The 26,018-nt window shown below is 39.7% G+C and overlaps 1 protein-coding gene across 5 annotated transcripts in view; it reads right to left on the bottom strand.

The window, feature by feature from the left end:
* The window catches only part of LOC110374583 (intermembrane lipid transfer protein VPS13B), a 58,785-nt gene that overhangs the window by 15,610 nt on the left and 17,157 nt on the right, over positions 1-26,018 (bottom strand). For 4 of the 5 annotated variants that reach the window (XM_064035092.1, XM_064035098.1, XM_064035102.1 and 1 more), the window contains exons 23-63: positions 25,551-25,837; positions 25,291-25,367; positions 25,093-25,111; positions 24,875-25,009; positions 22,440-22,564; positions 22,196-22,293; positions 21,912-22,095; positions 21,531-21,647; positions 21,272-21,335; positions 20,684-20,832; positions 20,211-20,325; positions 19,495-19,541; positions 18,073-18,205; positions 17,421-17,518; positions 16,679-16,855; positions 16,035-16,153; positions 15,522-15,654; positions 14,896-15,055; positions 13,932-14,033; positions 13,459-13,575; positions 12,784-12,925; positions 12,169-12,287; positions 11,688-11,763; positions 11,162-11,375; positions 10,611-10,791; positions 10,118-10,287; positions 9,501-9,639; positions 8,913-9,036; positions 8,287-8,396; positions 7,325-7,509; positions 6,448-6,594; positions 5,885-6,089; positions 5,252-5,460; positions 4,708-4,784; positions 4,149-4,336; positions 3,627-3,742; positions 3,070-3,158; positions 2,572-2,702; positions 1,662-1,825; positions 901-1,026; positions 395-506 (exon numbers count right to left, since the gene is read on the bottom strand). In XM_064035092.1, coding sequence (XP_063891162.1) covers positions 395-506; positions 901-1,026; positions 1,662-1,825; positions 2,572-2,702; positions 3,070-3,158; positions 3,627-3,742; positions 4,149-4,336; positions 4,708-4,784; positions 5,252-5,460; positions 5,885-6,089; positions 6,448-6,594; positions 7,325-7,509; positions 8,287-8,396; positions 8,913-9,036; positions 9,501-9,639; positions 10,118-10,287; positions 10,611-10,791; positions 11,162-11,375; positions 11,688-11,763; positions 12,169-12,287; positions 12,784-12,925; positions 13,459-13,575; positions 13,932-14,033; positions 14,896-15,055; positions 15,522-15,654; positions 16,035-16,153; positions 16,679-16,855; positions 17,421-17,518; positions 18,073-18,205; positions 19,495-19,541; positions 20,211-20,325; positions 20,684-20,832; positions 21,272-21,335; positions 21,531-21,647; positions 21,912-22,095; positions 22,196-22,293; positions 22,440-22,564; positions 24,875-25,009; positions 25,093-25,111; positions 25,291-25,367; positions 25,551-25,837 — 5,480 coding nt within the window. The remainder of the gene's footprint in view (positions 1-394; positions 507-900; positions 1,027-1,661; positions 1,826-2,571; positions 2,703-3,069; positions 3,159-3,626; positions 3,743-4,148; positions 4,337-4,707; positions 4,785-5,251; positions 5,461-5,884; positions 6,090-6,447; positions 6,595-7,324; positions 7,510-8,286; positions 8,397-8,912; positions 9,037-9,500; positions 9,640-10,117; positions 10,288-10,610; positions 10,792-11,161; positions 11,376-11,687; positions 11,764-12,168; positions 12,288-12,783; positions 12,926-13,458; positions 13,576-13,931; positions 14,034-14,895; positions 15,056-15,521; positions 15,655-16,034; positions 16,154-16,678; positions 16,856-17,420; positions 17,519-18,072; positions 18,206-19,494; positions 19,542-20,210; positions 20,326-20,683; positions 20,833-21,271; positions 21,336-21,530; positions 21,648-21,911; positions 22,096-22,195; positions 22,294-22,439; positions 22,565-24,874; positions 25,010-25,092; positions 25,112-25,290; positions 25,368-25,550; positions 25,838-26,018) is intronic. The other variant, XM_064035096.1, reaches the window with a different exon arrangement.

Here is a 26,018-nt window from a genome sequence, read left to right as displayed (position 1 = left end):
GGAAAGTATTAAGCTTACGGTAGTATAAACTTGTATTGATTCATAATAAGGTTTCATTTAATCTAACTTTAAAGTATTTCCATTTACTGTAATATTTTTTTCTACACGTCACTTTCTTATCATGAGATTCAAATATAACTAATATGATTTATCTTTTACATATTTTAATCTATATATATATATAAATGAAACCCGTTTTCCGTTGTCACGACATAACATGAAAACGGCTTGACCGATTTGGCTGAAAATTAGAGGAGAGGTAACTTAGACCCGGGAGAAGGTTTTAGGATAGTTTTTGTCACCATCCGGCTACGGGACGCGGCTGAAACCGCGGGCGAAAACTAGTTTTTAATAAAAGTGTACTATAATGGTAATGGTATAATGGTTGACTTACGGCGACGTCACACCTCGGCTGCAGAGATGCAGGCTGCCAGTCGCCGCCCCAATGCTTGGCGACCAAAGAGTACGGCCACGCAGAGTTTGCATTGCGTGATGAGCGTTCCAACCTTACAAAGGAAGTTTAATAAGACTTTATAGTGCCAATAATAGGATTTATATATTAGATTCTAATGGAAGAAACTGAGTGGAACTCAATCAATCAATCGAAAGAGTTTATTCAAAGTAGGCACGTTTCGAATGTCAAAATTACATGAGACAGCCCCCAAAAACTCCCACCCTTTACTATCCTATCACTGGAATGAAGATGTGGCGCAACAAACTCTCTAGCAACACATATTGTCTGTCTGCTAGATTTGAAAAATTTTACATAAAGTTATATAATTTATACTACACTTGACAAAAACACCAATAGTGGCAGGTGCAATACAAGGTAACTCGTATGAAATGTTGACTTTTTCTTAGTAGTACATTTTAAGGACTTTAAAACAACGTAAGAATTACCATTGCAGTACATCGGTAATGACGTCTTCGATATTCATGACGGGAGTTCGCTTGTCGAACACTGAAGTATCAGTTACACCGTAATGCAGGGGGACGGCCTCGCGAGTCACCGGACATTCTATGTTCCTGTGGAGATGCATACATACATATATGAATTAAGTTTTAGGTATGCCTGAAGAAATTTCCTAACTTATTTCTATGTTAGAAAAAAACCGTGATAATTTGGAATACAATGCAATGTTAATATACTGGTACCAGCAGAGACAGTTAGGATAAGTTTACGTTTTATGATAAGTAATGCACTTACTTGTCTGAATTAATGCTACAAAACAATGAAAAAAATATGTAGTAAAATATTAATAATATAATTCCTCTGTAGTATGCAACAAATAGCTATACATTGTTGATATATAAGACCTCTAACTCTCTCTAGTTCGATATGTAATCTTTACTAATATTAGAAATCTGAAGAGTTTGTTTAATTGAACGCGCTAATCTCAGGAACTACTGGTCCGATTTGAGAAATTCTTTCAGTGTTAGATAGCCCATTTATCGACGAAGGCTACTTTTTTCCGGTTTCGTGTAGAGGTACCCACGGGATGCAGGTGAAACCGCTGGCAGAAGCTAATACCTATATAACATCTAAGTTCGATATCATCATCAGCCTATCGCAGTCCACTGCTGGACATATGTAGGCCTCTCCAAGTGCACGCCACTGAGATCGATTTTCGGTTTTCTCGATAGAAGTTCGATATAGTTACCTATATTGGAAAGACAGGCTATGTCTAGCGGCGGTAGTGCCGGGCGCTTGCAGGTGAGTGCTAGAACCGCGGCCTGGCGTCGTTTGCAACATCGGCGGTAGTTGCTGTGTTACCGGGGTCAAGTCCTCACTCGTCGTCGTCATTGCTTCTGTTACTATTAGGACCTACACACAAATTGTTTGTCATTAGCTGTGTTGCAATTAGTCGTCGCAAGCGCAGCTGCTGTGCACGAGGTCCGGGGTCAATTCCTGTGTCGGGTCGAAATCGCCATGTAGGGTTTTAGAAACTTTTACAAAGCAGCCCGGAGTCTGGAAGTTGGTGATTGATACACCCGTGCATCGGAAAGCACGTAAATGTCGGTCCTGCGCCTGATCTCTTTCGGGTCGTGTCGGATTGCCGTCCCATCGAGTTATGAGAGTGAAGGAATAGGGAGTGCACCTGTGTCCAAGCAAATGCTCGTGCACTATAATATGTCTTGCGCAGCTAGCTGATCTCCTTACATGAGAACAGCCGCCGTGGCCGAAATCGACCGTGGACGAATTATCGAATTCTTGTAATCATTTGTCTATTTCCTATGCTGTGGCTGGCTTTTTAATCTACGGAGGAAGGAAAGATGAATACGGTAGGAGTGATTAGTTACTAGAACTGATGAGGCGTTCGGTTTCCTTGTCAATTCAAGACGAATCTGTCAAAGATTGATCTTGATTTGATTTTAAAAAAATGGGCGGGTTCCAAATAAGGCGTATGAGAGCGGAAATAGTAAAGCTCTCCGAACAACCGTATTTTGTGTTATGACATCTGCGCTAGAAATTTGTTCTGCATGTTTTAATCTGAACATTCTTTGTCCGCGGTAAAGTTTCATAAAGAGGTCGCTATACTTTATTCTTGCTAAAACTATGTGTGTACTTACATCAGTGTCGAGAGGTAGATGCGAGTGCAGTATGTAAAGCGGCCAGAGTGTCGCCAGGATTCGTCCGTCGGCGCGACCACGGACCACGCGGCACCATATCGAAACGAACTGGCTTTCTCCCTCCGTTGGCACTGGATAAATATTATAACGATTTTAACAGCAATATAAAGTTTTTTCTTCCGAAATCTATATTTAAATACAGCCAGCCTCTATATCAATATAAGTTTAGTATAGGGGCTGGAAACATTGTTAGCAATAACAGAAAGACTTTGCACTACTTTGCAGTAATGTAACGTACCGGAAATATTTGACACACATTTTCGGTATGACCTTATATGGCCGATAATGTTCGACAGACCAGCATCAGGTACTTTATTGGAGACATATTGCAATACATTGCTCGGACGTCCGTATCCGTTATAACATGAAATAGTTTGTTTCACTTTGGAAAATGTTTCAGTAGCATGAAAATTAATAGGTATTTAAGAGCGAACCAACCTTTAACCAACCATGGAACGTTTTCCTTCGGGCATTCTTTCAGCGGTATATCGCCTGACCAGCAAGTGTTGTGTGATCTGAACTTGATCCTGCCAAAACGTAGACAATAAATTAAAAATCATGATAACGTTTTTCAAGGATTTTGAGATTGTTAAGTTTAATTCATAGAATACATGAACAATACTTTTAGGGCCGTTCGCCCATCTGTTGGATTAGCTTACCAAAGATATGAATCTGACAATATGTATATGGGGCTAATGTCAAATTCTCTCTCTAGTAAGCTAACCAACTGATAGAAAGAATATAGGGAACTAGCTTCCGCCCGCGTCGGATTCGGTTATATCGCGTTTCGAAGATAACTCTTCATAAGTCCGGGATAAAAACTCCTTTGTTCTTTCTCAAGGTGAACTCTATCTCTGCACCAAATTTTATTAAAATCAGTTCAGTGGTTTAGACGTGAAAGTGCAACAGACAGACGGACAGAGTTACTTTCGCATTTATAATATTCGTAGGGATATGGGAAAAGGCCATCGCGCGATAAAAGTGTTGAGTCTTACTTGAGCACCATGTCGTTATCGGCACTGCAGATGACGCTGCGGCCCACCGTCTCGGCGGCCAACTCGCCCGAACACACCGTACGCCATTGCGGCCCTTCCATAAGGCGACTTTTAACCTGCAATACAGAATATCTTTACAAAACTGAACTATATATGAAAGCCTAACAAAAAAAAAACTTTTCGAAACGATAAGCGATATTCCAACCATAAATTCAATATAACCTAAATTTTCTCAGTGGCTATGCTATGGTTATTTGTGAAAACCAGTAATTGGATTTTTGTCTTCTTATCCATGGTCTATTATTTTTTTTACAGCTGTTGGTTGGTATAATTCCATTAGACTGTCGCTTGTGGACACCGCAGCCCTAAACGTCAACTGTCATAATGCAAATATCTTGTTTATAAAAACATATCTGTTTTCAGGTAACAGTGTCTAAATCTTGGAAAAAGCACTATCTCCGTCGAATCGCTTAATATTCACCTCGAATAATCTAGCTAGAATCATCAATTAAAATATCTTACCTTATACAGTAAAGTAGCTCGAAGCATGTTCGCCAAGACCAGTCTCCCAGACAGGTGCATATATCTGCAGGCTCCCAGCTGTTCGACCTTCACATGAACCACGGCACCCATAGAAGCAAATTGCTTGTTGTTCACTGACTCGGGAGTCTCAATCTTCAATCGAGTAGTTCCAATCGCGAAGGGTATACCTGGGATGTGATATGAGTTTCTTAATGGTCTGTCAGTATTCTGCATATAATTTCGGTGATATAAAAGTGCCAAATAAGTTATTGCTTTAGTTTTTAATAGCTGTTTTCCCGCGTAACGGAGAACTTTTTCCCTAACCCCGACAAAATGTTTCATGTGTATTGGCACACATGCATGAAACATTTATGTGCCAATGGCAACATGCTGTGCCAATGTTACTCGGGAATAGACTAGCTTCCCAGCAATGAAAACATTTTTCAAATCGGTCTAGTAGTATGAGAGCCTTTGCGACGCAAACTAACAAACCAAAAAAATTATACTCTTTTTTATATTAGAATCGTTGTTGATTGTAAATAATAATAAAATCACTTACTGGCTGACCAGTGCCAATCAGCTGTTGGCCCGGCGAGCGCGATTCGCAGCCTCCTCGAAGCCGTTGGGTTGCGCCACCTGATTTGGAAAACGAGGTACATAAATATATATGCTGGGAGATATACATTCAACAACGACTATTTTGTGAAGCGATAGTTGGATACAGCTATTGAGGGATTGTCAAATTACGTGTTCTCTATGGTTTTACCTGCGTCACGAGGGAACTAATTTCTGTGTGGAACACATGGATAAAGCTCAGGCTCATTTGTTATTTTTGATGTAAAAGGTACACTACTATACGATTTAAGAATCTAGTCATCTAAACATCTTTGGCATTCGTTATGGGTAATCAAAAGCCCAAAAGGCTGAAAACCAGTCTTGCCAAAGGGTATCGGTTATGGTGGCTAGTTGGGGAGGTCAGACAGGCAGTCGTTGAACTTAAAACCTTGGAACTCAGCCGCATTCGGTTAGATCGGAAGCCAACGCCAACTATGTTATACCTTACAGTCAACTAAAGGCGCTTTGTCAAATTTTTGAACCGTTACCTATAAGCAAGCCTTGCGCCGGGGCCAAGCGGTACAACTTCATCAGTATCCTCTTGTCCAATCCTCATAGCGGAGGCACAACTGTTGTGTATCCACAGCACCACGCGGCCTTCGAGAGCCAACGCCATGGCCGCGGCGATCTCGTGCCTACTGTGCTTCCTTGTATCGGGCAGCTCCTCCGTGTAGCGAGGCGGTAGTTCCAGGACATACTGCCAAAGTCAAAGGTTTTTATTTCATATAAACCTTATTACAGGTGCTTAAGAAGCGATGCCAATTCGGAAACAAGCAAATAATTTGCAGACAGCATACAAACCTACCCCAATCTGTTAATTTTATAAACCGAATATTAACCTTCTACTTCTGTGATAAGGTTGAAAATCTATCGAAGAAATTTGACAGATTAAGGTAGGTTCATCTGCAAGTCTCATCTTACCAATCAGTAGCATTTTCAGTGATTTTGTAAGCAAAAGTACTGAAAAATTAACTTCAATGTATTTGAAACAAGAATTTAAGAAGTATTTAAAGATTTGATGATGACTGATTTTTCACTTTTACATACATAGTTAGATATCAAGGAATGAGAAATGTTAACTTTGTATTTTGATGAGTGGTAACATTTAAATTTAAACTAACCTCATCATAAGCAGTCTTCCAATCATTAAAGAGAGCCTGTAATGTTCGTAGCCTGGACACATGCATGGCCACGTGAATGCCAGTGGTCATAACTCGACATCGCGAACCGGTCATTATATCGTTGTGAGCGGAGATGGCTCCCTGGACACGGAACTCTTGCATGATCGGCTCCATCGTGCCGGTTGCGCAATCCACCATGTCGGAACTGATGGCAAACATAATGAAAAATATATCATTAATCATTATTGTGAATGCTCTGTGCTCCATTATGAATAAAGGGCGATTAATAACTGTGACTATCTGCTAACTGAAATTAAGAGTACTTGCATACTGCAAATATTTAGTCGGCCGATACATTGTTTCAGCTTATAAATCAATATGAAGATGAGTGACGCACATTAGAAAGGCATTTACCTAGGTGGTATTAGACCGACTGAAAACTTGGATTGAAATTGCAAAACATGGCCAAACACTCGGGTCAACAGTTTAGCCTCCAGTTTGCAGGTACTTTATTTTTATTTATCATATTTTTGACTACCTAATATTAGTTAATCTTAACTCACGATGTATTGGTATCCATAACGAGTAGCGTGCCGGCGGGCGAGTTGATGTGCGCGTACGCAGCAGTATTGCTGACGGTGAAACTGAGCACGCGATGTGTTTTCATCAGCGGCTTCGACACGTAGTAGCCCTCCAGAAATGTCTCGTGACTGAAACATTAACAAAAATACTTGTTGTAGGAGGTCATTAATTAGTGGATATTTTAGGGATGTCCTGAAAAAAAAAAACAATAGAATAAAAATTGGTTTCTATAGTTCATGTCGTCCCTATCTTCCTTTAATTGTTATACACCTATACTATACCTACAATGCAAAAAAATATGAAGGAAACAATATGGCAGCGTACGACAACGGTTTGAAAATATAAGAGGTTGCTAAATAAACGCTGAAGTTATTTTAAGAGACTTGACGTTTATATTATCGATGAACTCGGACGCCATAATGTAGGTAGGTCAGCACCTTCTTCTAGGTCAAATAGATATGGTGTACGTGACCAAAACGATCAGTTACAAGTGAACTAAAGACACGTTCAGGTCTGACACAAAGAGGTCGGCTCCAAAGAAGGCGCATAAGGGCGAAGTCAGTATTGTTCCTCGACCCCGTACACCCGCATTTTGGTGCGCTGCTTTCTTAGGAGATTTTCTGTTATGGCACCTCTGCTAGTCATTTTGTTGTTCTCCATGATTATAGATCATTATCATCTCAGCCATACACACATCCGCTGCTGAACATAGGCCTCCCCCTTAGATCTCCACAAATACCGTTTGGAGGCTACCTGCATCCAGCGTCTTCCGGCGACCTCTATAAGATAGTCTATCCATCTTGTTTGTGGACTTCCTACGCTGCGCTTGCTGATTGATGCTTGATGATTATACGTTACCTGCTAATATCAGGCAGCGAGTTGTGCGCGTGTACTTGTAAACGTGCGAGTCTAAGCGCGACCATGATGCGAGGTAACAGTCGCGGCGCGAAGTACGAGTCCACTCGTAACACTCCCAGTAGTTCCTCGGCCGATACACCAGCCGTCACTCGCGCGTCACCCACGAATTGCGGCTCGTCTAACACCTGTAATTGGGTAATTAATTGGTAACGAATATAATATTTTATCATATTTATTTGGTCTATCGGCTGTCATTTATTTCATCCTTGGCAATTGTTACGGTTAGTCAGAAGCTGGTTAGTCTGACACCAGTCTTACCAAAAAGTATTGGGTAGCCCGGGTAACTGGGTTGGGGACCAGTCTTAATGAAAGGTATTGGTTTGCCCGGGTAATTGGGTTGAGGAGGTCAGATAGGCAGTCGCTCCTTGTTAAACAATGGTAGTTGGTACTAAGCTGCATCCGGTTAGACTGGAAGCCGACCCCAATATGGTTGGGAAAAAGATTCGAGAGATTATCATATTTCTTTGGTGTGGCATCTTACAGTAATTTCACTTTCATTTAAAAATATGTTTTTTATTATTCTTATAAGCAAATAAATATACAGCTTGTAGTCATTCAGCATTTTCATACAAATCGCATAGAGAGTAACCGTTTAGGACAGTTCAATTAGAGTATTGAATTTGACTTAGTTCAATACCTTTGCAATTATGTAAAATTAAATAGATTGTGTGCTAAATAGTTTTTTGCTTATGACTAAATGCTCTCTTTTAAAAAAAGTGAACTATGTGAAAAAAGTGAACTATGTGAAGTCTGTTGTAGATTTCATCAGAGTTCGACTGAATTCGGCAACAGCTTTTCAAAATGCTCCAAGTGTTTACCTATGCTCCAGCCTACATGTTTTCAATGTTTTTTTTTCTATAAGTACTTATATAGTTATATGTTCTTGTTAAATAGTAACTTACCAATGGATCAGATCTCGGCATGAACTTATTCATATCGAACTCGAAGGGCGCCGCCTTCGGCTCGGTCACCGAACATACACGGAAGCGCCACATTATTGCGAATACAGTTTCTGTCCACAAAACATGTAAGTATTATTAATAATATCTACACATGAAGGAACAATCCTTACAACAGTAGTTTGAGTGTAACCGATCGGGAAAACTTGCCAGTCTAGTAAGAGCTTGGACTGAAGTTAGCTACTACGGTCTATCTATTAATTTTACCGTCAGGTGCTCAAAGCTCCATTAAAGTTAAAACTTCATTAAATACATATATTGCTCACACTTTATATCTTGTTGACAAAGAAAGAGTCAGCAATAGATTTAAATATGCTTTAACGTTAATGGGGCTTTGTGCAACTGACGGTTAGTTTTATACTGTTAGGGAGTCTGAGAGTGGCGCCAGTGGCAGAGAAAATGAGCAGCCAGCGTTTTTGTCATGTAATATGATGAGAAGGCATGAAACACATCCTACAAGAAACATTAAATATGAACTTGGATGGACGGAAAGGAACAGGTAGACTGTCTGAAAGAGGAAGAAAAGAATAATAATAATAGAAGTTCATAAAATATCAATAACTTGTTACCTGGTGGTCTAACGAAAAGCCGTAGTTCTCTCGGCTCGCCAGTAGGCAGTTTGAAGAACGTATGAGCTTCCCACCTCACCAGCATTGAGTTGTACAACTCCAATACGCAGTCTATCTCCTTGTCCTGAAAATTTTCAATTATATTTAATTGGGAAATAAGTATACATTTCTAATTGTATTGCCTTTTGCCCGCCACTCCATCTCTTCGACTCTACGCCAATCACTACATAATATACAACAAAGTCGCTTTCTCTGTCCCTATATCCCAATGTATGCTTAAATCTTCACGGATTTTGATGCGGTTTTTTTTAAATAAATAGAGTGAGTGGAGATGAAGGTTTATATCTGTATATATGTTATATGTTCCTGTGTGTTTATATGTGTTTTGGTATCAGTATTGCACCCGTGTGAAGCTTTAGCGGGTCGCTTGTTTGAAAATAATTAAAAAATTATTCCCTTTCAAAATTTGAAAGTGAAAAATAAAATTCGTCTTCAAAAGGCCTGTGCTTTTGAAGACGAAACACCTTGGTTTCTTTGCACAAAGAACATTTAACTGTAGAGGCGAAGTTCCTTAGCAATATATCATACCTGTCCGGGTATAGGAAATGCGACCACTCTCGTAATGGCTCGCGGATGCGGGTACCGCCACGACACCGCGTTACCATAGAGCATCACTTGGTACGCCATCGGGAACTGACCGCCGCTTAAAATCTTGAACGCACCGCTCCTGTGTTTTTTTAAACAAGTTGGATTTTGTTTCTGTTACGAGTGTTTACCAATAGAAAAATAATGCAAATATCATTAAGGTCATGGGGGCCATTAGATAAACAACTAACCTCCTAAGTATGAGGGTGTGGATTCTATTTCAGGTCATGCAAGTACCAATGCAACTTTTCTAAGTTTGTATGTAATTTCTTAGTGTATCTTGAACACCTTGAGTGTGTTTCGAAGGACACGTTAAACTATAGGTCCCGGCTGTCATTGAACTTCTTCGGCAGTCGTTACGGGTAGATAGATGTTAGTAAGTCTGCGTTGCCCGGGTTACTGGGTTAAGAAGGTCAGATAGGCAGTCGCAAAGTATTTAACGAGTTACGGGTATGCACTAATATTATTATTTTTAATGATTTCTTTCATGATAACAATCAATATTTATAGAAGACTATCTTCCCACACAATTCTTATATTAAAAAAAAAAACGAAATCACCTTAGGTCATCCTTGTAAAAGTGGTCCGATGATTCGTCATCGATGAAGACAGGCGAGGGCCGACGCCCGTAGTTTTGCATCGAAGGACAAGACGACGAGATACGTGGTAAAATAGACGGCGAATGGGACTTCGTCACCGTTTCCGAGCTCACCGCGCCTACCTGCGATTTCTATTGGATAAAAACTTATGTTTTACATGCTGAAACTACGGTCTTAATTTATAGTAATACGAATATGAAGAACTGGCTGTATTCCCGTGATTTCAAATGCGTCCCAGGGAAACTTCTTTCCACACAGGGATAAAATATACCTTATTTTACTCAAGGATAGTGTAGCTTCCCAACTGTGAAAGAATTTTTCAAATCGGTTCAATAGCTTCCGAGCTTTTACAAACAAACAAAAAAATATTTCTTCTATTAATATAGAAGACTGAATCCAAGTTTGAATACGTTAGCAACCTTATGCCTTCTTAATTTCATTTTGTCACACTTACCGAGCGATTCTGAGCGATTTGTTGGTACACTTTCAGCAGCCGGTTATACGTGGCGAGCTCAATAGGTCTGATATCGACAGTGACGTCATCAAGCTCGATATTTATCTTGACGGTCGGCTCGCGGGCTGCCATTCCTCCCTCGGCACGTCGCCAAGCCTCCCAAAGTGCTTGTAGCTCCACACTAAGAGAGGGAGAAGTTGGCAGTTACAATAAAAAATAACTTTTTATTTACTCTAATTACTAGGTATCCAAAAACTATTATTATACATAACATGACTGCCTCGTTAATCCAGTAACTTTCACAAAGCAGCACGTAGTCAGCGCAGTTGCTTGATCTTCTTATACAAAACAGTTCGAAATCAGTCGTGGACGCCATTAATATTATAAATAGTGTTCTCAGACAAAACAATGCGATTTATCAAATTCCTACTAGAAACGGTTATTTAAATGAGATAAAAACAAAAGACATGCAACCAACCAATTACTTTGTTTTTAAGCAGATCTTATCAGAGAGGCACACTGAGTAACGAAATGACTGCAATTATACATACCCAACAATCAGTGGTTGTAAGACGACATGACGACGATCTCCAGGCGGTCCCGATGCCACTAGCAACGCGGTAATCAGTCCTCGTGCATTCACCTTCTCAGGGCGAGCGCTGGCCGAGATCTGCAGGGAGGCACTGTCCCAGCCGACTATACCCTCGGCCCCGGCCACGCTGATCTGACTCGTATGTATTGTGACACTCTCCATGCCTTCGCGGACTGAAAATGTTTATGATGAATGGATAGTTTCACTGGTTAATGGGAATTATCAGACAGATAAACTATAACTTTTGGTTTGACAGGTCTCAAATAGCAATATCTGACAGAAATCATATGCAACCTTTTTCTGAAAGAACCCTTTTCGCGCCATCGGGTAAAACAATCGCTATATTGATGGATGTGTTACAACAATGTTCTTAATATGTATGAAAAACAAAAAAAAGCCTGTACGGAGTCTGCCAGGTCAGCTAGTTTTAATAAGTTTGTAAAAAGAAACAAATATCACATATTTATTTGTAAAAAAAAACTTACCCAATCTGTTCTTAAGTTTGTACAAGGGGGGAGAATCGGCTTCCTGGGTCACTTGGTGGAACAGGCGTGCTCTCAGCTGTAATTGTCAATGTAAATATGTAGAAATAGATTAAATCCATGTATAAACTGCAATATATTAGAACCTAGAAGTTGGTGATGGATATACAGGTGCATCGGAGAGCACGTAAATGGCCCGCGCCCGATCTCTTTTCGATCGTGTCTGTTGTCCCATCGGGCTATGAGAGTGAAGGAATAATAAGTGCAATTGTGTCTGCGCAAATGCATGTGCAGTATGATATATCCTGCGCAGTTGGCTGATCTCCTCAAATGAGTTCTAAAAGCAAAGCCAGTTTGTATTGCATGATCGATAAACAACTATTTAGGTTAAATATAAAAGCAATAATATAAGCCTCAATGATGGTGTCAGAGTGATGACCACATGGTATTTTGAAAAAAGGTCATACATAAAAATGCAGCTTACCAGATCAGATATGCCAATGACTCTCGTGAGCTTGTCCTTAGATAAGTCTATCTGCACAGGTTTCTCGATGTCAAGACGCATGGTGCCACGGGAACTCGTACTTGTAGGGTTAGGCATACCTGCATATACAAAAACAAAGTATTACAAACTAAAATCAATAATGAATTTATAAGGCCTAATTCGAGTGAGTCACTAATGTCGCCACAAATAGGTAGGGTTTTCTTCAGATTTTCTGCTTAACCAATATTCATTATTCATCCACGTAACATTTTCACATTTTCAAATGTATTTATTCACTTCGGCGCCCAAAAAACAAACAAACAAAAAAAATATTCTTCTTTATTATAATAGTACAGAAAAATCATTATCCTTTATACAAAGACATGATATTATGATTCATGAGTATCGTTACGGATAGTCAGAAGCCAGTAAGTCTGACAACGAGTTTTACCAAGGGGTATTGGGTTGCTCGGGTAACTGGGTTGAGGAGGTCAGACAGGGCAGTCGGTCCTTGAGAACACTGGTACTCCTTGAAAGCTGACCCCAACATAGTTGGGAGAAGATGGAAAGGTCAGATGATGACAAAGACATGAGTATAAGACCAAAGATACTCACTGGATACCGGTGCGACAACTTTGAAAGTGGCGAGCGCGGGCGGTATGTCCGACACCGGGTCTGGCACACCCTTCGCCGTAGACAACAGCATCATGCTCGTGCCGCCCGCGGCCAGGGCTATCCACGCATTAAACAGAGATAGCTGTGGAGTTTCATAAAATAATTATACATTTATTTTCATGACAGAGAAAGGAGACGACCAAATAAGCGATGGATGTGTGTGAAAGATGATATCTATTCTATATTTTTTTCTCATGGACTTTCCTCTCACAGAGACTCCACCTGGGGTCGGTTTAGGGGATTGGGGGCTAAAAACCCACCAGGCGTTGCCTCCAATTACCTTTGTTCAGGATAGAGGTATCGTCAAAGCATTCTTTCGCACCATCGGCCTTTATAACGTCCCACTGTCAGGCCTCCTCTCACACAGAGAAGGAATGAACGTTTAACACCTTTACTCAATTTGGCAGTTGAAATAATGACATAATCTTTGCAGCAAAGTTTATTTCAATACTAGCTTCCGACCGCGGCTTCGCCAGCGTGATGTGTTGATAAAAAGTAGCCTATCTACATATCAAATTTCAGTTTGAACCCAGCCGTTTCTGAAGAATAACAAACACACATCCATACATTGTCATAAACTTTCACATTTATAATATTAGAAGGATAAATAAATACCTGCAGCGTTTTCTGTGTCTTCCGTTTCCAGTAGTAGATGTTCGGCTGGTACATGGTGATTTGTGCGAGGGGCACGTTGCCCACGCCGCGACGAGCGGCGACAATCTTGGTTGTCTGCTGTAATTCCAACGTACAAAGGTGTATTGTAACTAAGTAATAATAGCGTACAAGGCCGATTTCGGTCGCGTCTACTTTTGTTGTGGTCAGAAGTCAGCGCATTTTTTTTTGCAAAAAGTTTAGCTCCTCAGTGACTTCTAGTTTTTTTTTACTTACGTCCTACATGACATCAAAATTAGTGGAAAGGTCTCATCAATACGGATATATGAATCCCAAACACGAGGTAACGAAACCCGAAAAAAATTAAAAATTCAGATGAATTAAGAATTTCATCCTGTTTGGAAAGTCGTTTAAAAACTGAGTATCTAATATGATTAAATTGAATGAAAGTGTTGAATTGTTTAAGTATGTCTTACCGTGTCTATGAGCGTCTGGCCGACATCTGCATCTCGCACCATCTCGGTGAGACTGCGACTCGTCACGCGGGTCGCCGACTCCATTAGTTTCAGTGGCTGATCCTAACAAAAATATCATAATAACTTTAGGTAGAGTAAAAAATAAAAAAAAACGGCCAAGTGCGAGTCGGACTCGCGCACGAAGGGTTCCGTACCAGAGCAAAAATGAGCACAAAATCACGTTTGTTGTATGGGAGCCCCCAAAACATTTATTTCATTCTAGTTTTCAGTATTTGTTGGTATAGCGGCAACAGAAATACATCATCTCTCAAAATTTCAACTCCCTATCACGATTCATAAGATACAGCCTGGTGACGTACGGACGGACGGACGGACGGACGGACAGACAGAGGAGCGAAAACAATAGGGTCCCGTTTTACCCTTTGGGTACGGAACCCTAAAAAATATATATATCCAGGTGTTTAACCGATTTTGTAAGCTTCAATATCTGAAGACGCGACGCGAACACAAGATTTTATGAGACAATTTGAGGGGAACGCTTTACATGGATGTAGTTTATCGTTTAATTCCAATCAATTTTCGATTTTACATCCCCGTCACCCGCGGACTACAAGCGTGTCAAATAAGAGTTTGTTAATGTACTTAATGCACGAAGACTAGACCAAAAGTCTTCGTGCATTAAGTACATGCGCATCTTAAATTTCCATTCCGGATAACCACTTTTCTCGCATAAACTTTTTACAGAAAGAATGGATGCCCCGGATCCCGAGGGAACTACATTTGTATCACCGTGCGACATTTTAACACATATGCGTTACAATTACAACATTGGTAGGGCTGGGCCCATAACCATTTGTTGTAAAATAGTTGTAATTGAAAAATACGATAGTGACTGTGTGATCGATATAACAAAATACTACATGCAATAAATGGCTAACTTCGGAGACGTAAAGCAATATGATACCTGCACATTCTGTGATGGTTCAGGGCTAACGGGCTTCGTCGGGCTCGCGACGGGCGGACGCAACGCTCCCACCTCCGGGCTATTGTCATCCGCTATATACAAAGAAACTTCTACTACGCCCATCGTCACGAAAACTTCTAGAAACTGCGACGGGCATGGACTGCGAACAAAATTAGGTTGATTTAGATTTAATGTAATATTCTGTCTTCGGGATGCAGGACCAGGGACATGTCGCGTGGGCTGAAGCTGAAGTGATTGTTTGTTTGAACGTGGTAATCTCAGGAACTACTGGACCGATTTGAAAAATTATTACACCTTGTAATAATTTTTATGTTTTATCCGGGTTCGTGCAAAGGTGCCCACGGGATGAGGGTGAAATCGCTGGCAGAAGCTAGTCTGAAAATAATGTCGAAATTTCGAGGACACAATTCCAGGGTGTGATGAAGTACCGCGTGCGAAGTGTTACCGCGGCCCTGGTACATAAAAGGAATACGACGAACCACGATGGATTTTTAGTCAGTAAAAGTCTGACACTCCCTCACCCACAGCCGGTAGGGTCATTTGACAGATCTTGCCATCGCAAAAAAAAATGAAGCCATTTTCAAAATAAGCGAAATTGCACTCACTTCTCAACAAATCCCACGGAAAAGGACCTCCTTAGGGGCGGCGCGTCATCAGTCGTCTTAGTTTTGGAGGATGAAGCAATCGTCTCTATACCGGAGTCACATGTGCGACCTGCCTCAACATTGACCTTGTGGTCTGAAAGAAGATCATTAGTACAGAAAAACCACATATAATAAATTATATACTATAGAACGCCGATTATCCGAATGCCGAATGTTAGATGTTAACAGAAACGCTAATTATTAGAATCGGTCCTAATCGTAAAATTAAACGTTTTTAACCAATTTTTATGCATATTTTAATCAAGATCATCATCATCATCACCATTCAAACTATACTGTAGAAGTTATATGCTCAACTTTATAAGAGTTTATTCATGTTACAGTTCATTTTTCCTATTGTCCGTATATCCTTGTATCCAGTACGTCTGATTCTCCGTATCGACCCTGGTCCCAATTAAATCGGATTATCGGCGTTCTACTGAACTAATTTATTTGAAGACAAAGTTTTATTACCAAACACTGTGTCGTCGACCGTCATTTCGCTCGCCGAGTAGAAGTCTAGATCGCTCATGATGAGATTCGCGTAAGGGCAGACGCCGTGCTTGTCTATCGCTTGCACTGATCCAACAGAGCTGCGATTAAGAAAATAAGTGACTTAATAACAAGGAACTATAATGCCACATTTATTTACGTATAATTATGCCATATTTAGAATAGATTTCTGCTTAAAGTTAAGATTTAACCATCATCATCTCTTTTGGCAACTAAGTTGGGGTCGGGTCGTCTACCAGTCTAACCGGATGCAGTTGAGAACCAATGTTTTACATGGAGTAACTGCTTATCTGGCCTCCACAATCCAGTTTCATCCTGATACCCCATGATAACTACCCGTAACGACTGCAAAAGATGTTGAAATGACAGCCGGTACCCACCAATTTATCGTGCCTTCCGAAATAAGGAAGAACTAGTCATGTCAAGATGGTCACCCATCCACCGAACGAATGCACCGAGCGTTGCTTAGCTTTATGCTAGATCGATCACTGGTACTCAGCCGCATCCTCTTAGACTGGAAGCCGACCCCGACATAGTTGGGAAAAGGCTCGGGAGATGATGACTTAGTAAAGTTCAGATTTAATACAATAAAAGTGAGTAATCACATGTAATCAGTTTGCGCCGCGTTGACGAAATCCTTGCAGAATTGGTCGAGCAGCACTAGTTGTTCGACGCCGAACTCGAAGCTGCAGTCCGACACGAGGTTGAACTCGATCGCCGGACCGCTGGCCAGCACGCCGCTCACGTATAACGCGGGAGCAAGGACGCAGCATACCTCCAGCCTTTACAATAAAAACAATACTTTTAAGGGAAAACTTTATTTATTTAAAAGTTTTAAACTAGTATAAAGTCACTGCTTATTTTTCAAGAAATATCTTCTAACAAGCCCGTTATGGGAGTGTTCACCCACAAAGTAAACGTCAGTAAGGGCCAAGAAGAAATCAAGTAAAAAGGCACTGCAGATTTCTTAAGAAATCTCTACAGGCCCTCTACAGGCCTCTAACTTATGGGAGAGTTCACACACAACGTAAACGTCAGTTTTCTAATTGTTATACTATAAATTTTTCAAGTTTTTTTTTTATTACATAAATAGTTGTTTTTTATAGAAAATGATGATCTAGCTAGATTAGCTCTATTCTATCAACTGCAGCCTGTTCTTACCATACCTAACATAAAGGTTTTTTATTTCATTTTAATTCTTTACCCCACAGTTTGATTATTTTTAGAAATGAAAAGATTTTCTTTTCGCTTTTAGCAAATTCGCATTTAGACCAGACCGTTAACCTCGAGCGCTTGTAACAATTCTTAATGATTCTTATTATAATACTTGGTATAATCGGTACTTACGGATGTAGTATAGGCACGATATCTGGCATCTTGATTCTCTGGCTCCACTTCAGGGCAGGGTTTTCACTTCCCGTACCCTTACACTCTGCGCTTACCGACTGTAAAAAAAGATAACAATGGTCAGGATTATTTCACTACAGGATAGTCTAGCTCTCCAAAGCTCTCTCTCTCTCTCTAAGGTTTTTCAAATCGGTTCAGTAGTTTCGGAGCTTTTAGGATAGATTAGTAGAAAGTGGATGGAAGGAAAGGGAGTGATCACCTATGTGATGCCTGAGAAATTATATGAATGATAGGAAAAGAAGAATTGTCCGAAGTTCGCAACTCAGATGGCTCCACAATATCCCATGGTACGATAGGTTCTCAGCCTATCTGGCTCCTGACTACCTCTAATGACTGATCAAAATGTTCAATGACAGCCGGGACCCACTTAAACGTTTCTTTCGAAAGAAAAAGTATTCAGATGTCAAAGTCAAATGTTTTTACTTCAAATAGGCTTTTGCAGGCTCCTATGAAACCGCAAACTAGTTGCACGGTTCCAAAAAGTTGGTCCCATGGAGAAGAGACGGCAAGAAACTCCATAAACATTATTTTTTAAAAGTAATATTTTCACAAAAAAGTAAGTAAATATAATATGAAGGACATTAAGCCTTACCTCAGCTTGAGTCATTTCTTTGAACTGTGTAGAGTGTAGCGCCACTGTTTGCATCACGACCTCATACTGACGCCCTTCGAAAGCACCAGCGGCTGCCTGCCAACCACCGTCCGGGGTCGCACTTATTGTACGTCTGGGTAACACACAACACAGAAAATTATAGTCGAGAATTAGTGACATAAATCCATAGTTAAATATTTTATCAACGGGAAGGCTTGAAGACTTAATTTTTCGATATTAACAATCAGAAAATGACAACAGGAGAAAAGTGGAGAAATTTTATTTAAGCATTTACTTTTTCAAAAAACACAATACCACTCGTCAAGTTGTTACCATCCACTCGTTGGTTTGCTTGAGAGGAAATACGAGGGCGGGTCAATAAGTCCGTGACTTTTTGAATTTCTGACCTCTTTACTGAAAAAGCAACACTACTCCTGTTAACAGGCATCTATCAGGTGACTCCTGACAAAATTTGAACTTGCTGCGTCAGTTAGATTGTGTTTTACAGCTATCTTTATCAGACTACCCAGTAATCTGAGGAAAAAATGGAACAAAGTGAATTTCGTGTGCTCATTAAGCATTATTTTTAGCGAAAAAAAACCATTACCGAAACCAAGGCTAAGCTTGATAAATACTATGGGGACTCTGCACCATTGTTTTCAATCGTAAAAAAGTGGTTTACTGAATTTCGTTGTGGCCGTACAAGCACTGAAGATGCCGAACGCCCTGGACGCCCAGTTGAAGTCTCTTCACCCGAAAAAATCCACGGTATGGTGTTGGCCGACCGAAGATTGAAAGTGCAAGAGATTGTTGAAGCCATAGGGATCTCGCATGGCTCAGTGGTTTCAATTTTGAATGATCACTTGGGCATGAGAAAGCTTTTCGCAAGATGGGTGCCGCGTTTGCTCACAGTCGACCACAAACGCAATCGTGTAACAACTTCACAGGAAGGTTTGGCGTTGTTTAATCGCAATATAGAGGAGTTTTTGCGCTGTTTTGTAACAGTGCACGAAACATGGATCCATCACAACACACCAGAGACCAAACAACAGTCAAAACAGTGGGTTTCTAATGTGTGTGTTCTAAACAGTGGGCCGATTTTGAGGACCTCGACAAATCCTATTTTTTGGAAGGGATAAAAAAATTGGAGAAGTGTTGGACAAAGTGTATAGAGCTCAAGGGGGACTAAGTTGAAAAATAAAATGATTTATTTATCAAAAAATCTGTGTTTTATTCCAAAAGTCACGGACTTATTGACCCGCCCTCGTAATAGTATTTATTGCTTAAGAGCTTCTTCGCTTTCTAAAGTCTGGTCTTTTGACTGGCTAAGCTTTGTACGCAAAATGGCGTAATCAGATGAAGCCATAACTCTTTTGTTTTTCAAAAAACATCAATTACAATTGTACACAAGTAAATACGCACCGGCAAATAGGATTCTCTGGATGCGGATTGACACTGATGGATCCTATCTGAAAAATTAAATATTTTGAGGTTTCAAAACAAAGCACAGAATCCTAATCCAAACTAATATTATAAATGCGAAAGTAACTCTGTCTGTCTGTCTGTCTGTCTGTCTTTTCTTCACGCCTAAACTACTGAACCGATTTGTGTGAAATTTGGTACAGACATAGTTTGAAACTTGAGAAAGGACATAGGATAGTTTTTATTACAAAAAATAAAATAAAAATAAAATTATTCCGGACATATAGCGCCATCTATTGGTCAAATAAAAAATCTGCTGGTAGTCACTATTCCACGCGAACGAAGTTGCGGGGAAAAGCTAGTAATATTATAAATGTGAAAGTAACTCTGTCTGTCTGTCTTTCTGTCTGTCTGTCTGTCTGTCTTTTCTTCACGCCTAAACTACTGAACCGATTTGTGTGAAATTTGGCACAGACATAGTTTAGAACTTGAGAAAGGACATAGGATAGCTTTTATTACTAAAAAAAATAAAAAATGAAATTTATTCCGGACATAATAGCGCCATCTATTGGTCAAACCAAAAATCTGCCGGCAGTCACTATTCCACGCGAACGAAGTTGCGGGCAAAAGCTAGTATATTAATATACCTAAAATTAAGAATAAAAACCGTAAACCTCTCGAAATATTTTTTTACTAATAAATTAATAGCTACTTACAGACAATATAATGGTGTCATCCACATTTTTCTCTTTGGCCAAATGTTCCCCTGTGATCAGCACTCGAATACCCCCCGCCGTTAAATAAAAGTACGGCCATTGCCAAACCGTATCCCTGAAAGTCCAAATTGTAAGTTTACCACGACATTAAATCCTGCGAATATTATAAATCCTACTATCCTACTAATATTATAAATGTGAAAGTTTGCGAGAATGTATGTGGTGTATGTTTGTTATTCTTTCACGCAAAAACGGCTGGACCGATTTGGTTGAATACTGGTATGTAGACAGGTGACACCCTGGATTAGCACATAGGCTCATGTACTTTTCATCAACACACCACGTGGGCAAAGCTGCGAGCTAGTTATATTGTATATGGCAAATGGTATTATGTAACGTTACTTAATGGTTATACGAACAGTACATGTAACATAGATACAGATTAAGGGATCACAAAATGAAAAGAGACTTACCTTTTTTCTATCTCAGCCTTCAGCGGGCAGAATGCTCGTGGCGCCATCTCTCTGACCAGAGACATAACATTATCCAGAATGTCTGGCTGAATCAGCGCTTCCAGTGGGGCCAGCGTCGCATACACTTCCCATACGACATCATCAGACATCTGAAATAAATAAAACGTGGGTCCAGTTCATTCTATTCACAAAACAACTCGAGTTACTACTGTTAAGTCATACAGTTTATTATTTTTGTTATTAATTTTATTGGGAAGTATGTTGTTACAAAGCCAGGAGAACAAAATGATTAGCGGAGATATGATAGAAGAAAGTAGCGCGCCAAAATTCGGGTTTTTGGAGGACTCATACGCCTTCTTTGGAACCTGCCCTTTTTTTGAAACCAAAGTACCAATCCATCAAGACCAATCTTTGACAGCTTTGTCAAGGAACCCGAACGCTTCCTTAGTTTAGCTTATTGTTTTGGTCACGCCTACCATACGTTACTTGACCTACAAGAAGGCGTCTGATCTACCCGCCTTAAGGCATCTGCACTTATCTTTCCTTCCTTCGTGTCACAAAACATCATAGAATTGTCAAAAAACTTACATTAGTCTGTTCCAATAATTTAGGGTGTAATTCTTCTTTCCAGCCAGGAGGTAAGTTAGATACCCTAGAAATTAAATAGGTTTGAGATTGCTTATATATGGAATACTGAACGAGCAAGATAATAAGACATTAGAAATAAGTATTCAATTTTAAATACAGGTGTGTTTTAAGCTATTGGGCAATATGTATTAAAGCATGATGATTTTTTTTATTAAATGACACGCATATCGTCACGTCGGGAATCAAATAAATTACTCACTGTGCTTGTGTGACGGTGACAGTTAGAAAATGTGCGTCTTCTTCAGCTTTGGCGGGCTCTCTGACCTCCAGTACTCTGCCACTCATCACGCCAGCCACCCATTCGTCGTTGTCATCCCTGGTAACATATACAACATAATAATTAGTACTGCAGTAGACTATGAGCTTGATTTACTTAAATAACTCGAGTAAGGACAAGCACTTTGTGGACTGTAATTTTTAATTTAGGAAGGTCGGCACGGTAGACTTTTTGTATGGCAGATAATCGGGCCGATCTTTTGTAGTATGCATAAAATCGGCCACAGATTAGCGGACATGGAACTTATTGCTTCTACATAGTTACTTTGATCAGAATGAGATATCCGTTGTTATTATGTACTACCGTTTATAATGCTTGATAGATGCGGATGCCAGTTTTATTTTGAGCTGATTGTACTCTTGCTGTATATCAATGGTAAGAATCATGTCGTCCATATCGAGTGCCAACTTCACGGTCTCCGAGGCCACTATTAGCGTTGCGCGGCTAACCACCCATTGGAACCAGAAGAACGTTTTCAATGGTCTTTCTGGAAATTAAGACAAATTGAAAATGTTACAACATACATAAATTAATGTGAATACTATGCAATGTTGTTTTATACATTTAAAAAAACGTTAAAAACTCACGTCTTTGTGCTGCGCGATCAAATATCGATATCAGTTCAGAGTGAGCGTCACTCAGATCTTCCGAAACCGACGGAACTTCCTCTATGTCCGACACAGACCTATAAATGGAGAACTTTGGTTTTAAAAAAAATTGAACAAGGTTTTTTCATGTCGAGTATTACTAAAAAATGTATGTGTATATAAATCTGATATAGTCTTTTCAGTCTTTAATTTCTAACGCTAATTGAAATATGTTAGTACGTACCGTATAAGAGATTTATGCGAGCCTCCCATTGAAGATGTAGTAGGCCTGGGGAGATTAACTGGCGGGCGTTTCATCAAGGTATTAATGTGGGTGAAACAGTGTATCGCTGCAGCCACTATGTGGAGCTAAAAAGTAATGATATCATTATAAGGTAATTGATACTTGTTCAATAATGTGACCAAAAATTTCTATATACTAATAATAATATATTGTGACTAGTCGGAACTACTTATACTATCTATAAAGCAGTATGGTTTCTTTAGATCATAACAAATTGTAAACCTAATTCTTTCGCCTTGTGTATGTCTAATAGCGATTTTTCACTACAAAGTACAAAAAGATAAGCGGAGATGTGTGTCGGTGAAAAGGGTTTCAGTACATAATTTATACCACTGACAGGTACTAAATAAAAATATAAAAAGTACGTACACAAAAGTGATCAAAGTGGATGCCGTGACTCAGTATAAAACTTTTTGGTTAACCAGTCTCCAATAATTATTTATTTAATAAAATAGAAGAACATATTACGTTTCTTTATTATTAGAATAAACGCTATACACAGAAAATATCGTTCATTTTAAATTAACCGTTACATACAAAAACATGTTGCAAAATTGCGTTTTTTATCCTAATTTTTATTGAACAGAATTACGGACATAATTTGTAAAATCTACTTGAGAAAAGACCTAAACCAATAGTCGTATTTATCTGTAGATACTACTCTAATTTTACACTTTTTAGTGCGGTGTTTTCTTAAAACTTTGGTTATGTTGTTTGGTGTTTCCATTATGTCTTTAAAGTGAATATTTAATGTTATATACAGGTTGTATATTTTTCGCTGACCACCACTTCACATCACTGAGGACAATCAAAGTAGGAATGCGTTAGAAGAGATCGCATTTCATGAATTTTTAGTACATTGTTTGTATAATAATCGAGTGAGTACCTCTATATTGAGCTTTCTTTCACCGTGGCTCAAATGTTCCGTAAAGAAGGCAAGTTTAAACCGATCTCTAGCTCGATAGCAAGCGGGCTGCTCGCAGGAGGACTTGCCAACTGCAAACGAAATACAATCATAAACAAAACATGACCTATTCACTTGCCTTCCTTACCTACACACTGTTGCATACAGGTTTCATTTGGAATACTTGAAAGACATGGAACTAACTGAGCCAATGAGGGTTTTCTCTAATTTTTCTGCCACAGGGTGGCGCCACGTATGCGTCTGGTCCAAACAGCTGTCAAATAGTATGGAATTGTAGGGTCCGAACTAATTGTTTATTGAAATTCTGTTATATTGGAAGTGTTATTGATTTTATTATGGACTACGGTTGGAATAAGTTTTCCGAACTAAAAATTGAGCTTAGAAAGAGGGGTGCAAAAGTCACTGGTACTAAGGAAAAGCTCGTTGAACGGCAGATAACGCAACGTACTAGAATTTGTTTACACAATATGATTTAGTTTTTTTATCTACTCAACTGTAATTGTAAAACACTAATGCAGTGCTTTAATTATACAATAAAAATCACTAAAATCGTTCACGGTTCATAGTAAAGATAAGCACTTTGACGGGTACTTGGACCTGACGCCTCGGTGCTGCCACCTCGTGGACGCCATTTTAGAAAACCCTCATTACCGACGCGAACTTTTAACCCCTTGTTTTATAGAACGTATTCAATTCGTCGTAGCTGTATTTATGAATATATCAATAATTAAAATGATTTATTAATTTTAATGATGATATTTAAAACTGAATGGCTGACTACATCTCACTGAATGGAAACACCAAAAACATTGTACATCTTCAAAGCATCTGAACAAAAATTAGTAATAGCCTGATTATATTATTTAATAATTAGCCTCTGTTGAAATTGTTTCTGATTACCAATAACAGAAATCATAATCCAACCCCCACTTTATGCGATGTAGGTACAAAATGGACTTGCCCTTTGACACCGCGCCTGTACTGTAACTGTTAATTGAATCTATGATCAAAGTGTATACGAGCACTCTGTGGTTTGTCGTAACCTAAACGACAACAAAAAAACGTTAGGAAATTACAAGAATGCCAATAGAAAAAAATACCGGGTCATTCACCGGACCGGTGGCTTCCTGCCCACGTCCAATTTTTTGTAGGAGAAAAATAGAACATAGTGATAGCACGTCCTACAAAAAGTTGGACAGAAAATCCTAGTGCCCCATGGCTCCGATTATTTGTCAAACAAAAAGTCTGACGTGGGCGGGAAGCCTGACGCCGGAAATACACGGACCGCTTGTAGCAGTCAAGGGCGACAGCTTCAAGCTGTCGACTGCACAGTGAACTGCAGAGTTCTATGGACGCACATACACGAACCGCTCGAGCAGTTGCAACTGATTCGGCGGATACGGTCCGTGTATAGCCGGCCTAAATCAATGCACGGTTAGTAATATGTTACCTGGTCTTGTTCCAATCGGATGATAATGGGCGGCGTGTCGGCATGTACGTGGACGCCTAGAGACACTATCGGCCCCTCAGTTATAGTTACAACTTCATCGTCGGCGTCCTCCGGCGCCTGGTCAGCCAGTAACGACTATAAACAAATATAATGACATTGTAAAACAATGAAATAGGTATACGGTAGGAAAATTCGTTAAAAAAGCTGTTAACACTTACATCAGCTGATTTCTTTTTTCTGAAAGAAAAATGAAATATAATTGTTGAGACTGGTCAATAAAATGTGAATATCATTAATTTAATAAATACACGCTTACGTTTTTTCTTGCAATAAGAACAATGCAAATGGCAATTTAGAGTTTCGTGCATACTTATTTTATCATTTTCGTCTTTTAAAAAAATAAACTAAAGCCTTACCTTCCTGCTGGACCACGTATGAATTCCCTCAAAGTAGATGGTTTAAACTCCGTTCCGCTGGTGAAATACTTTGTTTTCTGTGAAAAACATATCACTATCAGTTAAAAATAACTATTATGGTTAGTGGGAACTAGGTTTTACAAAGCGCAAAAGCCCGGCACAAAATAAGAATAGAAAGTTCTTAAACTCGGTTTTTTTTTTCAGATTGGGTAACAATTTAAACTCTGAAGAACAACTATTATGTTATTTAGTATACATACCTTCTCTTCAACAGCGACCGCAGAGGATTTCTTCGTTTCCTTCTTGGATACAGTCTTGTACTGCACAGACTTGGTCACTACAGATATTGTGACAGTAGTAGAAACCAGCTCTAGTATGGTTTTTGCCGTCGCTAGTTTAGTCGTTCTAAGGTTCGACTTTAGACCGGCATTGGTCGGTTTCTCGTGTCCTTCGGAGCTCACAGGCGCCGCACATACTTCTAGAGTGTGACATGATACGTCCGAAAGGGCTAGCTTCCAAGGAAACGAGTCTTTGAGGATCCCTGAAACTGCACATATTTTTTTTAGTTCACCATTTCTACACAACGTATATTTTTATTAATGATAGAAGTAAAGGTAGAATTCCGTGGATAGCGGCTACGACAGCCGCGCGCGGCTTACGACAGTCGTCGGCCGCGCGCGACGATAGTCAACTTATGAAAATGTATGGCACCGTTGCCGAGGTCCGCG

This window comes from Helicoverpa armigera, chromosome 1, assembly GCF_030705265.1.
Source record: "Helicoverpa armigera isolate CAAS_96S chromosome 1, ASM3070526v1, whole genome shotgun sequence".
Classification (NCBI taxonomy): domain Eukaryota; kingdom Metazoa; phylum Arthropoda; class Insecta; order Lepidoptera; family Noctuidae; genus Helicoverpa; species Helicoverpa armigera.
This window is presented reverse-complemented; position numbering and strand designations above follow the sequence as displayed.